The sequence below is a fragment of the Hirundo rustica genome, chromosome 18 (genome assembly GCF_015227805.2).
Source record: "Hirundo rustica isolate bHirRus1 chromosome 18, bHirRus1.pri.v3, whole genome shotgun sequence".
Lineage (NCBI taxonomy): Eukaryota > Metazoa > Chordata > Aves > Passeriformes > Hirundinidae > Hirundo > Hirundo rustica.
Window position 1 is genome coordinate 1662207 of NC_053467.1, and position 16457 is coordinate 1678663.

At 47.0% G+C, this 16457-nt stretch overlaps 1 protein-coding gene across 2 annotated transcripts in view; it reads right to left on the minus strand.

Moving 5' to 3' along the window:
* The window catches only part of MAP2K4 (mitogen-activated protein kinase kinase 4), a 64967-nt gene that overhangs the window by 14582 nt on the left and 33928 nt on the right, over positions 1 to 16457 (minus strand). Inside the window, exons 3-5 of one of the 2 annotated variants that reach the window (XM_040081863.1) lie at positions 15740 to 15835; positions 10009 to 10183; positions 561 to 680 (exon numbers count right to left, since the gene is read on the minus strand). In XM_040081863.1, the coding sequence (XP_039937797.1) occupies positions 561 to 680; positions 10009 to 10183; positions 15740 to 15835 (391 nt within the window). The remainder of the gene's footprint in view (positions 1 to 560; positions 681 to 10008; positions 10184 to 15739; positions 15836 to 16457) is intronic. The other variant, XM_040081864.2, reaches the window with a different exon arrangement.

The window sequence follows — 16457 nt, forward strand, 5'->3', positions numbered from 1 at the left end:
CAGGCAGCAAATGATAAAGGTTCATGTGCTGCCTGCTGAGGGACAAGCAGGACCCAGAGAAGGCTCTCCCTGTCACAAAATGCAGAACAAGCAAGAGAAAATACAGCTACAGAAGTTTCTGTGTAGTATTTTCTGCCTTTTTAAATCAAGCTGCTGGTGTTCACAGAGGCTGCCACAGGAACCTGTGTTCACAGCTGGGACATTTGCCTGGTTATAAAGCAAGACCTTGCATAATTTTGTCCAATTTGGTTTAGTATTCCCAAACAGTCAGGATCCCAGAGCTCAGCTCTGCCTCTCCACATCAAACATTCCCTGCTGTGGAAGGCAGCCTGCCTTCCCTTTGTGCCAGCTTCTCCTGCTGCAAAGGGAACAAATGCTTCCTCCAAAGTGCCCACACACCTGGGTCTCCTGGCTGAACACCCTCGAGTAAAAGCAGAGAACCAAGAAACCTAACAAGAATCAGTTTTCTCCTCCTTAGCGCGAGTTTGAAATGACAAAAGGAAGAACAGAAGGTAAAAGCCAAACTCTTGCTACAAGTGAAGCGAGTTTGGGGTGCCCACCTCTCTGAAGAGCGCGCCATAAAACTGAACAATGTACGGGCAGTCACTGCTTCGCATCACTACATCAAGGTCCATCAGAAGCTGCTTCTGCTCCTTCTCATCCACTGTCGACCGAATTCTCTGAAAGAGGAAGAGTGGCAGAGACTTCATCACTTCCGTGCCATCACTGTGTCCTCAGCCCTGCTGGTGGAGACAAGTGAGCAGGACCCCAAACCCAAGCAGAGCAGGCAGACCCCCAGGCAGGCTCAAAAGCACTCTAGAGAATCAAGCAGTGCTCTCATATAAGAAATGTAACTGAACACTTCTAAAGCTGTTTAATCAGACTATAAAACCCTCAGGCCTCGCATAAGCATCAACGTTTTCAGATGAAATGTCAGGAAGTAATTAAAGAGCTGAAATTTCATTGAAAACTACAGCAAAACACCACAGCCAGGCTTTCCTTTCTAAACAAATTCCCACACAACTCTTAGCCACGTTAGACAGGGCTTGAAGACTGGTTTAAAATTTCACCAAGGAACATTGTGTTTAAAATTTCTAAGCCCAGAAGCCAAAAAGGTTCCTGCCACAGCCTCCATCGTGGCTGGGGAGAAGGGACTGCCACAAAACCCAGGGAACACATTTCCCTGGTTATGTTAATGATGGGCAGCAGTCCTGCGAGCTCCTCTCATAAAACTAACAATCCTTTACCTAGTACTGGCTGAGGGAACATCAACACTGCAAAAAAGATACTTCACAGGGCTACATACCCCATGTGTACATAAAGATATATGTATACACACACTATATTTTATATATATATTACATATTATGAGAAGTTTCATTTGGGCTTGAAAGAACAATGCACACTTGAAAACAGAAAACTGTACATTTTCAAACATGAAGCTGGTTAAATGAAGGACGGAGATGGCCATCCAGTTTTTCATGTGATTTCACAGATACATTTAACATCTTGCACTAATTAATACATTCTCTGAATCACAAGTGAGGAAATCGTGATCCCGAAGCTGTGACTCATGTGGAAAAAACATTAAAAAAAAAAAAAAAACCCAGAAAAAAATATCTGGCAAGAAGTCCAAAGCAACAGAGGTAGCCAGGACCATCCTTAGGGACAAAAACTATGTGGGTACCCAAGAAAGAAAAATTATTCTATCTTGTGGAAAAAATCTGCAAGACACTAGCACCCTTTTCACCAATATTATGGTCCTGTGGGCAACTGCTGGTGGCATCAGGACCACACACATCAGCCAGCACAGGCCAGGTGAATGAAGGTACTTTCATGGCTGGCCATTCATACAGCACCACGTGTGAAACAGTGCACTGTTATGTACTTCAGGACTTATTTTGTGATGATTCATATAAAACAAGGACAGCATCAACACTGTTAATTTTCCTTACCTGTAGTGTATGCTGGTATTTTGGTATTTAACCACTTGTTATTAACGTTCTAGTACCTCTAGTTTGGCCTAAACCAGTAAATAATACGTTTATATTGCCCTTTTCCCACCCTGTGAGTTCTAGAGTTCTTGGGGACCTGGCAGGAGACTTGCCCAGCACCCACAGTCCGTAATATCCGTGATGTGCTGAGCAGGTGAGGTTCTGTGTCACCAACAGAGCAAGAAGCAGCTCAACGGGCCAGGAACGGAACTAAAACACTTCACCTCCGGGTCACTGGTTCAGGTCTGTGTCACACAGGTTCAGCCAGCCTCTGGCTATTTCCTGCTCTTGTGCCCTCACCAAGCCCTGCAACCCCCCCGAGAGGCTGAAGGCCCAGCAGAGTCAGTGCCTCTCTCCAAGACACACCAGGAGCACTGTGTGGAATGGAAATGCCACTGCTCTGACCTCCAGGGAAGGTGATGGATGCCAAAGCCACCGTGGTGAGACCCATGACCAATAGTTCAGCCTCTCACTGAGACAAGACCCACACTGGAAAGGTGAGGAACCAAAAGGAGCTTCACTCCATATTCTGACTTGTGTTCCCTTTCTGTGCCCACTCCTGGTCTGTCTCCAAAAAGCCTCTTTACTGGTCATCTGAGAATAACGACCCTGTTCCAGCCCTGCTCCTGCACCTGCACAATCCTGTCACAGCCAACCCCGCAGCATCCTCCTCAAAGCCCACAGCTTCTCCTGAAAGCATCTCCTCCCACCCCTGACATTCCTCCTCCCCTGTTACTTCTCCAGCACTGGAAACATCTATTCCATGTGGAACAGATGCTGTATGGTGGAGGGGATTTTAATGGCACTCCAGAACAACACCGAACCCAAACACTCCTCTTCTCAAACACGAGCTCCCTGGCAAGGAAGGGCTGGCAGAGGACCCAGAGCACAGACAGTGGCTCAGCTGCAGGGCAGAGAACAGCTCGAGAAGCCAACGTGGACACTACAACAAATACTGCTTCAGGGAGTGAAAGGAATGCCATGATACAAGATTGGGAGGTCTCATACAACAGTGCTGGAGACTGGCAAAGCCGAGAGAGAGGGAGAACTCTGAGGAGCAGCACGCAGTACAGCACACACAGGGTCAGCCCAGGCTGGACAAGGTGCCTGTGTTTAGCTGCAGCGTGCCAGGGAGCCTGGCACTCCCAGCTGAGCAGCAGAACAGGGAAGGTGAGGAAAGTCAACAGCAGTCACCACCCAAACAGCCAAGATAAACCCAGGGCATGGTGCAAAGCACTGCAGCAGCTCCCACAGGCACACTCCCCAAGAACATGGGACGTGGCAGGGAAGGAAGACACCAGGTGAGGCAGCTGCTTGAAGGAAGTGTTCCAGACAGGGATGGACAGGAGCTGACTTCATTTCAGGCCTTCCAGATCTCAGCCCAGTCACCTCCCTGCAGGCAGTCACTGCTAAGTGACCCCACGGCCAAACAAGCCACGGATGGAAAAAGGGGGATGTGTAGTAGAAGTTTATGGAGTTTCCTTTTTAATAATTCCTTATTGGCTTCCAATTTAAAGTATCAAATCCTCGAGGAGAAAATTCTCCAGCCCTTTTTATTCAAACACAAGTTAGGAGAAAGCCTTCCAACAGCAGGAAGAAGAGCTCTGAAGCCATGCTCTGAGCAGCATCAACAGCAAAAGCACAGTCTGTGCTGTGGATTGTGCCACCCTGAAACCTAAACCCAGGCAGATTCCAGAAACCTGACCCAAAACAGAAGAGACATCATCCAGCCCAACATGCACACAGAAAGATTCAGGTGCAGCGTGAAGTGACTGGTTGGAAAAAAAAATCTAAAAAAGAAAGGAAAAACAACAAAAAAAAAGCTGTAAACACCAAACTGAAACTCAACTCCTTGAGCTGTGAGACAATCCAGAACTGTCCTGAGCATGGGGCTCACCTGTGTCCTCAGCAGAAAGCTCAGCACAGCACTGCCTGGCAGTGCCATGGGAGAAGCAGTGCTCCCATGGGATGGGAGGGATTTGGGACAACAAACCAGTAGCAAAAGAGGGTTTGCCCAGTTACTGCTGAGGATGGGAATACCTATCTCCCAATCTGAAACACATTCACTGCTGACTGAAGTAGATCACAACTAGTTTTCCACCTCCTGTGATGAGGCTCTAACTCCCTCTCAACTCCTTTTCAGCTCTTACTCATCCACTCCCTCCCCAGCTACCCTACCAGCAGGACTGGGAATACTGGTTTCCCCAACTCTCAGCCAGCAGACCTAAAGAAAAGAAACAGAAAATTCTGAAGGTGTCACTCAATTGTGTGAAGAATTACAGTGATGGTTTGGCAATAAAACCCCAAGACTTCTCTTCTTTGCAAGTCATATGGACATGGGAAGGACAGAGAAATTTGCCCCCGGATGGAGCTAAATTTATTATTCTGATGGGCCTTTATGCTATCAGGCATCCAAGAAAGGATGGAGAGATCATGGAGGTATAAATAAATGTTAAATTTCTGCTCTCAGGGGCATTTGATACTTAGCACCCTCCTTGAGCTGTGAGACTGCCATGGAGAAACCTGAGGAAGTCAGACAGGAACTTCTGGTTTGAAGCTGTGGGTGAGAGAACAAGCACTGACTACCAAAACGATGTACAAGAGACACTCCTCGGAACAAGGAACAGCTCCATGGATTACAGGGATCTTTGATGGGCACATGGGTTTGACACCTCTGATCACCCAACTGATCTCGAAAATGCTTCTGATTTCCTTAGGACAAGTTTAGAGAACAAGCAGAGCATGAAAAAATATTGTTAAATGAAAGAGTAAACAGGAAGCCAGCACAAAGGCTGAGGACACTGACTGTTGCTGGAGGCTGGACAAGGCAATACTGCAGTGGGACTAAGCCAGGCTGAGGATACTGGAAGACAAAGAAAATTCTGGCCTACAGCTGAAAATCATTTTCCTTTGAGGTGGGTGAAAACTGAACACTGTGGACAAAACCACCCTCTCCCCCAGCTGGGTTACTCTCCCAGCTGTAACCATTCCTGGCAGAAAAATAATTCAACTAAAAAGAAGTGTGAGGTGCTTCCATGGGGCTGTAAGAAGAAGCCTGAAGGTCAATGACACCACTCCACTCATCTCTTGGTGATGTATTTCTCAGCCAGCTGAACTGGTTGAAACAAAACTGGGAGAAGCTGCTGGTGGTGAACCCCAGATGTCCAAAGTGTTCCCTGCTGCAGGGCAGAAGAGGTGAGGGGCAGGTGAAGATCTCCTGCCTCAGCCTGAGGCTCAGACATCACTGCCAGGAACACCAGATGCTCAGGACACCGCTGCTGTGTTTAGGCTCCTGACCAGCCCAGGAGCCACCCAACACATCAAAGGTTGACTATTTTAAATATGTTCTTATTTAGTTTCTGAACTTTTCAAACAAGCAGCTTTCCCAGCCTTCCAGAGGCACTGTGAAGTACCCTGGCTAATAAAACCCACACCATGTACAACATTTCAGTGCAAAGCAGAGCACCCTGCTCCAATGGGAGGAATGTTCCCCAGCTTTCATTCCAGTTTGGGCTGTTTTGTAAATTCCCGTTCCAGGGATCTTTTAAAGCATCCTTTCTGTGTGAACTATCACCAGGGCCAGAAGAAAACCTCAGGACAGAAATTACACCCCTCAGCAGTGGGTGTAATTTGTGGTACCCTCATGGAACAAGAGGAACAGTCCCTGGAGCAGCTGGGACAACACCACGTGGTGATGCTGGAGGGCAAAGACAAAAAGGGCTGGAGAATTGCACACACTGTGGAGCCTCTGAGACAAAACCAGGACAGCACTGGAGCAGATCCTGAGGAGGAACCAGGGCTCTCTGCACAGTGGGAAGTTCAGGACAATGGTCACAAGTCACTTACGGACTGCCACAGACTGGGAAAAACCAGACCAACGCAAAAACAAGAAACCAGAAACAAAATCAAAAGATAGTGGGGGTAGAACTGCAATCCCGACCAGGCAAGATCACAAAGAGCTGGTGCAGCAGACAGACACCAAGCAGGAAAAGAGATTCCTCCCAGAAAAATGAGGAGAAACCTGACAGGTTTCTCTCCCAGAAGAGAAACCAGACAAGGTGAGAATTCAGCATACAAAGTGGCCTTGGATTTATTGGTTTGCATAGCCAGACCTGGCACTGGACAAAACCGGGCTGTTCTCTTTCCCACCTGGAAAAGTCTTGACCTCATATGCCAAAAAATCCTTAAGAAAATGAAAAGGGTGTTTTCAGTCACAGGAAGACTGTGATGGCAATCGACCCAGAGTAAAAAGGTGCAACTCCAGGAAGATCTGAAAGGAAGCGACCTAAAGAAAGGATTGGTTTTTATTTGTAAATGAGAATTTGAAAGATTAAGAAAACATCAGGCAACATTTTCGAGGGGAAAAAATGCTTGAACACAAGTCCTCTTGAGCTGGATGCCTCTTTCCTTCAGCCTCTCCCCCTACTCCTGATAGCTCTAGGAAGCAGCTCTCTATGGCAGAAAGTATAAGGGGTGCACAAACAATTGCAGGTGGCAGCAACAGGAGGAACTGGCCCCTACTCCTGCAGCCCACTCCAGCCTTCAGCCTATTCCCAAGGACGTCCAGAATGTCCTTCTGTCATTGAAAGGAGTATTCAAAATGTCTTTTTGTCATTGAAAAGGATTATTCACAGAGAATGACCAAGGGTAAAGGAGAAGGAGGAGCAGGACTGGGGACAAGAGCTCATCATCCCAGCCATGCATCACCAGCTGAAACTTTGCTGCAGTGGTTTTAGCCAGCGACACAACCAGGCTCATTTTAGGCTCATTTTAGGCTCATTTTCCTCCTTTTCTACTGACTGGAGCACAGATGAAAAACCTGACTCACCCAGGGCCTGGCAGCCCTGCCCGTGCCAGGAGACCCATTAAAGGTGCCAGGATTGCATCTGCCAGGACCCATGGGCTGATAGACCGAAATGACTTAAATGGAAAAATGAAAGAAAACAATGTCTGCACCTGCAGCTCTCAAGTTATTTTGGTGATATTTCAGCCCTCAGGAATTCTTTTCCTTCAGTGGTAAGCAAAAAAAGAGCTGTGGGTGCCCTGGGGGCACAGAAGCCTGTGTGCCCCATGGCACTGACGTGCCAAGCAGGGGAAAGCTTGGGAAGCTTCAAGGAACTTGGGCAAAGGCAGGACAGGCTACAAAAAGCAAGAGAAAGGAGCTAGAAATAGGATTTGAAGCTATGCTCTGGCAGCCACAGCCTTTGAGGAGAGCAGGATGAGTGACCAGAGGTGCCCAGCTGGCCTGGCACAGCAGGAGCTGCCTTCAGCCAGGGGAAATGAGCAACGTTTCAAGCTGCACACCTGCAGAACAAGGAGGATCTGAATCTCCTTGTGGTAGAATGGGGTGACAAGCCTGGTCACGGTAGCTTCAAGCAGGACATAGCCCTTCCAGAAGTGGGGTAGGAATTTCCTGACCCCGCTGGGAATTTGCAGCAGCGGTCATGGAAATTTGGGGAGTGGTGGAGAAGGATGGAGGAGCAGTTGGGACAGGACCCTGTGCCAATTTTCTCTGCCTCTAGTGAGCAGTACAGAACAGCCAACTTTTGGCTCACAGCTTCCATAAAGCTGTTTCCTTGTGCTGAATGTCCTTCCAAGGATGCTTGGCCGGCTGCACTGGTGCTGCTCTTGGGGAAGCACCCAAATAACCAGACACTGGCTCCAGCTGTGAGGGGATCCTGTCACCTGCCCCCAGCACGGTGCCACACCACAGAGCTGCAGGTGCCGAGGAGATCAAAGGCAGGATCTCACTAAGCTGACACATTTTCACAAAACACAATTTCCCTTCTCAAACTTCTCTTACAGAAGAGCTTTATGCTGAAGGAAAACACATGGCTGAAGGCAACAGTTCCATGGTGAAGAGACCACAAAGCTTGAGAGAAAGAGGGAGCAGGAGGGGAACAGTTCCCAACATGGACAGATTAAGATAGTGGAGGAGCAGAAGATTAATGCACAACCATGGCTGCCCCAAAAGCATCAGGAGGCTGAGAAAGGAAAATCTGAGGAGTGTGGGATGAACTAGTCACCAGCCCAAGCTTAGCCCCATCCTGAATCCTCATCTCAAAGAACTGCACCATCCAGTCTGGGGAATTGCTGCTGCTGCTTGCCTCACTGACTGTTCCACCCACAGGTCTTCCTTTGCTCAATTTTGTGTTTTCTCCCCACTGGGACAAACAGAACAGTTGCTTACCACTACTATTTTAGAAATGATGCTGTTGCCCAAACCCTCCAACCTTTTTTCCCCAGCAGGCTCAGCCATGTCCACCCAAAAGAAACAGGGTCAGAGGAAAGAAGGTGGCATCAGCCCAGCCCAAAACTTCAACATTTCACAGTTTAGTCACAGCAAACAAATCAGATTTACTTGTTTAAAAGTGAGCCCCCAATGCTCAGAACACACCCCATCTCTCAGGAAAGCCAGCTCAACACGCTGCACCATGCCATCTCCAGCCATGTGCTTCAAGGACACAGAACTGGTGCCTTCTGCACCACAGGCCCTGAACAGGCTCACCCAGGGTGCTGAAAAGCCCTTGTGCTAACAGTGTGGGACAGGAGAACCCCTGTGCCAGCAGACACATCTTCTCCCTGGCACGACCTAATCCAACAAAGTGCCCTTCTCCGCACGGCTGTAGCCACTGCAGAGCTCCAGGAAACAGCCACTCAGCTCTGGGGGTGAGCCCCCTTCACACCCTTAGCAAAACTACAGGCAGCCAGGTCACACACCCTGACTCTGAGAAGATGGAGGTGTCCAGGAATCATGTCACTACACCAATGTTTTTTCAACCGGTCACCTGCAAATTATACCTGTGAGTTCTGCCCAAGGCAACTGAAAGAAAGCAGCCTTTAGCTACAGGCAAGCTCTAGCTCCACTGGAGACTTTTAGGGATTCAAACCCATCTTGAAACAGCACTGCATGGTGATCAAAAACACCCAAGAGACCTACCCAATGATCCCACCACGGTGAGGAAGTCAGTATTTACTGGAGAATATCAAAGGAGGAGGGTTACTCCAGTAACCTGACACACTAGAGACAGGTAGGAATAATATTCAGAGGAGCTGGAGCTAGGGCTGAGATATGTCTGCCTGGCATGTGAGACCAGCAAGGGCAAACGTTTCCAGATTGGATCAGGGAATATTCCAAAGAAGACGGAGAGTTGGAAAAGACAGCAACAAAGGCTCCTGCACAGCTCACTTCTGCTTTTTCCTGGGAGCCATGAGAGCACTTACAGTTGATATCATCGAGAGAGTTAAAAGACAGATGTCATTAGTAACCTGCAGTGAGCAAAGGACAGGAGCAGAGAGACAGAGAACAGCTGCTGCCCACCTCCACGGACAAGCAGCTCCTCCAAGACGCCCAGTGAGCAGCACTGCTGTGGCAAGACAGGTAATTATTGCCCAGCTGGGAGAGGAGGCTGCTCCTGGTTCTAAGGTGAGGTTTTGGGGAGCATAAAGTAGAAAATGGACAGTCAAGAAACCTGCTACGCTTTCCACCTCCGGGACAGTCTGACATGGTAAGCACAAAGCAGACACTCCATCATACACCAGCAAGAGCACAACATTCCCTAGAAGACATCCACTCCATTCCAGCTCCTCCTGGCGAGGCCACACCATGGCATGTGCTGACATAGCTGATTTTAAGCCATTACCTTATTTCACAAAAGACACCAAGAAGCTACGAGATGTCAAGTTGTGCCTACCACCAGCCTAGGCTGTACCTGAACCAGTGACCCAGAGGTGAAAGGCCCGTGCCCCATCATCAGTCTCCAGAGATGTGTGATTCCCTCAGAACAGCAGGCTCCTGATGGACATTTTGAAAAGGGCACAGCAATTAGGAGAACTTCACAAAATCACCTGAAAACATGCCCATTATACACTGCATTTTCAGCAAACAGCAGCCTTGACACCAGAAATCAATAGAACAGAGCAGTAAATGGGTGCTGGATGGAAGAACCTTAATTCTCCATCACACTGCATCCCAACGGACTGAAGTACAAATGTAAGGATGGGCATCACCTACTTTAACTGCCATAATTTGCCCACTTGGTTTGTGGACCATTTTGTTGACAGAACCATAAGCGCCTCGTCCAATTTCTCCAAGGTCTTTCAAGTCCTCTGCTGTAAAATCCCAATGTTGCTCAGGGGAAATCTTCAATTTTCCTGATGATTCAATGCTGTGTGTTCTCAGTCTCTCTCTGTCAAAAATATTGGGAAGCAATTTTTCCACATTTTAAATAGTCTTTAAATGTCTCTTTTCAGCACTTGATTAAACATTAGAAGAGAGGGGTTCACAAAGCTACAGCAACAATCTGACTCCACGAAGGATTTTGGTTGGGGTGGGGGGTGGAGGGGTGAGGGAAAATGTTAAATCAAAAATGACATACACTTGCCCACAGCTTCAATTAAGGAAAAGTTTCTCCAGCTGCAGCACAAAATTCAATATGTCTCATAGAGTCATTCTAAGCGCTCATTTACACAGTTCTTTCTACTTTGCACAAAATCCATCGGGCTGTGAGCAGGATCTGGTAACATGCAGCACCAAGAGCCTGAAGAGCACTCCCAGCCCCATCTCCCCAAAGCTCCTGCTGCTCTACAGCACCACATCCCAGCACCTGCCTCCCTCCCAGCTGGGATTCTATCAACGCAGGCAAAGCTCTGCTGGGTGAACCAATGAGACTTCAGGAAAAGTTTGCCCTTAATGGAAAACTGCAATTAAAAAAGAAAATAACCCAACCCCTCCCCCAAATCCAACACATTTAGATAATCATTTAATTTATCCAAAAACAAATAAAGAGCCAGTGATTTATAAAAACCAAGACAAGTTCTTTGTGTCATACAAAACCAAAATCTGCCTGTTCAGGTGTGTCTTCACCAAGCACCTGAATTAACTTTCCTCAGGCAAACCCTGCCCCTCACTGAAGCCACCAGGATTTGCCCAGGTAAGGAGCAGATGAATGTCCAAAATTTGTGAACGGAGAGTTCAAAGGTGCCCCCACTGGCTCATTCACATGCAGCAATGCTACCATTGAATTAGCAGGAAACGCACAAGTATTTGCAACACTTTTCATCTTAAAATACCATGCAAAATTTCAGGTTTTCATTAGTTAGTTAGCTGATTCACACTTCTTGAGTCATTAAGTAAGCCAAGAGCCCACATTTTCCACTTTCAAGATGCACTAAGATCAATGCAGAGAGTTCCCACTGCAGGGGCACACTGATTTTAAAGCACACAAGTACTCGTGACCACCCTGGGTACAGGAGAGATCTATCAAACTCACTGGATATTTGATCCAGCCCCCACTTGCCTGTGCAGGGCCTGGCCCAACGAGCAGAACACACGTGGAGGATGGGACCAAACACGGAGTTTATTGCGTTTATCAGCCGAGGAACAAACCAGGTCACAGCAGATTCCACGCTGATAAATCCCATGCTGGTCCCCAGCAGCTGCAAACACCACCCAGCTGGGGTGCTAACCATGAGGGGGTTTTATTGGGATCCCAGGTTTTGAGAGGGCAAAAGGCCAATTGACTGGAGCAGCTATGGTTCAAATGGCTTCTCCTCTGCTGCACTTTAGGTTAGCGCTGCTGCATTTGGAGCAGCTGCACGTCCTGAACCCTTGACCTGTCGGATGAAAGCGTTTGGGAGCAGCTCCTCTCCTCACTGCTGGGCTGTGTCTGCCACTGTTTCCCAGCCCAGCTCAAGATTTCTGTCTGCTGTTCCCTGCAGTGCCCCTACGCTGCACTTCGGGATGATTTGGGAAACCATCTGAGTGCTACAACACAGCACAGGTGGGATGGATGCCATCTCAGAGCTTCTGTGCATAACAAACCCTGCATTCAGTGGGCTTCTCCGTGGAAATTGCTTACTAAAAAGAGAGGAATGGAAGGAAAAAAAAAAAAAAAAAAAAAAAAGGCATCAAAATGACAAAAACGAAAAGGACAGAGGAAAGAAGGAATGGGAAAAAAAAAAAAAAGGAAAGAAAAGAAACATGACCTCCACGTGTGCCAAGTGTCTCACAGACAGCTTCTGTTGGGAGCTCCTGAACTGGTTTCTGTCTAACTGCTCCACCATCCTGTTTTGTCAGTACCATAAAAATAGCTCTTGTTTTGAGGGAGGAAGGGAGGTGAGAAGCACCATGCCAAGGAAGCACAGACAAATGGGCATTTCCTGCCTCACCTCCTGCCAGCTGGTGGGCACAAAGGAGCATGATCTTTGGGAGCTAAATCCTCTTCAAAAAAAGCAGAGGAAAAAATGGCAGAGAGGTGAAATGCTGAGTTTTCACTGACTGAGCTCCTTTTTCAGCTCTTGTTTGAACACAACATTTCGTATCAAACTCCTCGTGGAGCTAAAAAATTTAAACCTTGAGGTAATTTATTCAAATAAGCAATCAGCCCCTTTCTCCTCTCTTCCCTCTCTTTTTGAGGCTAGGAAACTTTGCTTTCCTGACCCTACACCAGGAGAGAAAGCGAATTGGAATTGATTATTCCCCCGTCACACAGGCAGCCTGTGTGTCCCCAGCTGTGGCGTGAAAGCGGATCGGGGCCATTGTTCCGCAGCTGCACGATGGAGCTGCCGGGAAGAAGCTTGGGAGCTGGGGAATATCCCCTCCTCCCCAGGGCTGCACCGAGGGCTCTGCAGCTCTCCAGGGGTTGCATCGAGACAGACCATAACCATCCAGCCCCAAACCCTCTCGTCCTGGAGCTTGGCTTCATTTCCATTACGTATTTATGATGCCATCTGCCTTGTCTCGCGACCACGGCTCCTGCTCAGCTCTCCTCAAATACCCAGGGAAATGGTCAAATAACCAAATTAGCAGCTGGACAGAGTGACAGATACTTGAATAGAGGTTTTGCTCGTTTAGCTGATTTGCCATGTGCAAGCAGGGCAGTTTTCCTCTAAGCAGCACAGCCAACCTCAAGAATCCTAAGTGGAATGCAATAATTGTTTTTAATTTAAAAAAACTGTGCTTTGTATCAGGAATTTTTCAGTGTAAATCAAAATTCCAAGGGATTCCCATGCCAAGAAAACAGCTCAAAGATGCAAATCAAGAACACAGACTCTCTGCATTCATCTAAACTGGGAATTTTTTGATGTAAATCTGAGTGAGGCAACAAAAACTAAATCAACAGTGCAGGACATCTATCTGTATGTTTGCACTGCTGCAGATGTATGAGGATAGAAATCCATAGGGTGGACATGCTTCCAAATACAAAAAATCCTGCCTAAACCCTGCACTACATCCTGGTGCTCTGAATATTACAGCAGGCTGCTTCAGAGAATAGCAGGACAACCACACAGCCCAGGGTTTAGTGAAGGTGAAAAGTAATCAGTGCCCAGTCCCTGGGATTGCTGCACATCAGAGTTTGCACAAAAGTCAGCAGACACGTGCCTTCTCTTACCAATTTGTTTTTAAGCTGTGCAATCCAACCTTCTCTAAGCCTGGGAATGTTGGGCAAAATTGGACATATATTCTCCAAACGCCCCAGATCTGTAAGATGAACCTGTGGGTCTTCATACATGATTTAAAAAAATATAATATAAATAGCTAAAGTGGGCTAGATACTCTTCAAACAGCTAAAAGTAGCATTTCCAAAAGCACCTTAGAGTGACAACTCATCCAGGGCTTGAGCTTCCAACTCCCCATCTTGCTTTTGAAATTTTTCAAAAAGCCAAGAAAAAAGGGGCTGAGGAGGTGGCTGCCATCCTCGCACTTGAAAGGCACCAATGTTGTCGGTCTCACTGCAGATGGTTACTATGCTTGTCACAGCAGTTATTCCAGGGATTAGGAGCACCAAGCAAGACAACAACTCCTGGGAACAGTTGGCCTTTGTCAGAGCCGTGCCCAGCTTGGCAGGAGGAGAGCGGGCGCTGGCGCCAGGCACCGCCGGGCCCACGAGGCTGCTCGCCACAAGCTGCACAGCTGGACACGCATGGAAAAGTCTGCGACGGCCAGAGGAGCCCAAAATCTCCTGTGGAGACCCACGGAGAACTTGGGAAGCTCCCAGACAGGTTGTGCAAGTTCCCCGAGCCCTGCTGTAAACAACCAGCTGCAGGGAGGCCACGGCTTTTAAAAAGGAGCATTTCCTTGGCATGAAAAAGGAGGATTGTTTGAAAGAAGCAGAGAAAAGGTGGTGGGGTTTTTTTTAAAGCAAAATTGAAAGTCAACAGACACGAAGCAAAGCCAAAAAGATGCTGTAGGTAGCTGCCTATCTCCTCTGTTTCACTTTGCCGAGAGCTCCGCGGGACTCAAAGAAGCACAAAAGTTGACATATTCGATGGTACAGCTGACATGAATAAAATCTGCAGAAGCAAAAAGATCCAAGTGAACCAGCTGTGCTTCCCAAGCCTGCCTGGCGCTGGATTCTCCTCAGAAGTCTCTCGTTACAGCTCCTATTTTCACTAGGGTTAATGAGAATATGTTCTACTTCTCCACAGGTTTGGTAAAAAAGCTGACATTTTAAGAACTGATTTAGCCAAAGCTAAAATGTAAATCCTAACAAAAAGGCTTCCAGGCAAACTGCGGGGTTCAAATGACACTGTGCAACTTCAGAGTACAAACAGGGTTTAGGACTGTGGCTGACACATTCCTTCCAAGACTCTCAGACCACCTGGAGAGGTTTGAGACAGCTTTGTTTCTTCTATCTCAAAGTCTCTGTCATTTTAAAAACCACTTTCAGACCCTGCAGGCCAATGCTAATACCATATCAACCCTAGTTTGACTTCCACTAGAAAAAGTCTCCAGAAGTAATGTTCCTTTTTTTTTTCTAAGAGGGATGGAAATATTGACGCTGTCACAAAGTTTTTGGATTCTTAAAAGAAGAAATTTTTGCTTTTCACGAACGAACAGCATCCTTGCAAGAGGAGCAGAACTAATTTGGGTTTGCTCTGATCCATGTAAGCTGTCCTGAGGCTTCATTGTATTTAGGAACAGATTCCTAGACTTGAAGAAGAGACACAGAAAATGTGGCAAAGGAAGGAAATACTTTTGCACCTGTGACCTACCCAGACTAAAGCAAAGCACATTTGCTCCCTTTCCTTATGAATAAGAGGCTGAAATTCTCCCTAGCACTGCTCTGGCTTTTTATGCTCCTCCAAAGCATCAAAATAAAGACAATAACAAAAAGTGGAAGATGCCCAACTCTTCCACAGCCCGCATGTCTCAGCCCAGCACGTGCTTAAGGCTGCTAAGTCTCCCTGGCTTCAATGGGGCTTAGCTGAGGCTTTTAAAATGTCAATATTTTGTATTAAACTCCCCTGGTAAAATACTGAGTTACAATGGATTTTAATTAACCCTACACCACCCACAGTGGTGAAGACTGAGCTGAATTTAACTGAGCACATTGATCTCAAACTCATTTTGACTCAGCCATGAGCCAGACTGCGGCACATTCACTGAACCCACCACCGCTGGGATTTCAAAGCTTAAACTGGATTCAAGAACTCAGGGTAATACTGGAAAACACTGAGCTAATTAATTTAAACAACCCTCCTGAGAACGCTGATTCTTTTTATTTCCTTTCCTGAGTCACGGGCAGCTCTCTGAGAGAGAACAGCAAACAGAGACACGAGCACAGCCACAAGAATCAACAAAATAACCTCAACACAGACCATAAATAGCTTGCAAAATCATTATTACACAGCGATCACCCGATGGAATGACACTATTTCTGAGACAATTTCATGACTCTAAGAGATGCCATTTTTGCGGGATGGAGAAGATTTGACAATGGCTAACAGACAGGAAAGCTTACTGTAGCCTGCTGGAAAGTTTCTGGATGAGGTCCGCTTCTCTCCTTTTGAAACTGAACGGGACAATGTGATTACTACCCAGGGTTGCTTGTGTGTCACTTCAGCCAGGAAAAGTTGTGGAAATGACAGGAAAACATGGTGCTGTTATCACATGGCACAATAACGTACACAACACAATACTCAGCTAGTCACACTGCCCACCGAGCACGAGCACTCGGTGGCACAAATCACAGCCAGACCTTTTTCTTCCAATTAACACCAAAGCAACCTCCCCTCCCTGGGGGCAAAAAGCAGCACCCGATGATTTGAACTCATTTTAACATATTAAGTCATAAGCAATTTGTTTTCTTACAGCAGTGAGAATTCTTATTTCCGACAGTATTACTACTACAATTAGAACATGCATTATTAACTTATTAGCCAAATACCTGTATGTTAGTGACATGCACATTGACCATCCCTGCTCTGCTTTTCTTGTGCTAAGGCAGATCTTACTAACAACTTTTTTTCCCTTTAAAAAGTCAAAAATCGAGCTTCCATCCTGAATCCACCAATCTAGGACTGGTGGTCTCTCCCAGGTGGGCTTGGCATTCATCAGATTCCCCTTTCCCAAATAAGTCTGAGTGAACTGAACAACTACATCCTTACTTATTCCCTCCAGAGCCCTACAACTGACAAGAGTTAATCACCACTCTGCACTATGAGACCTCTCCAGGAATA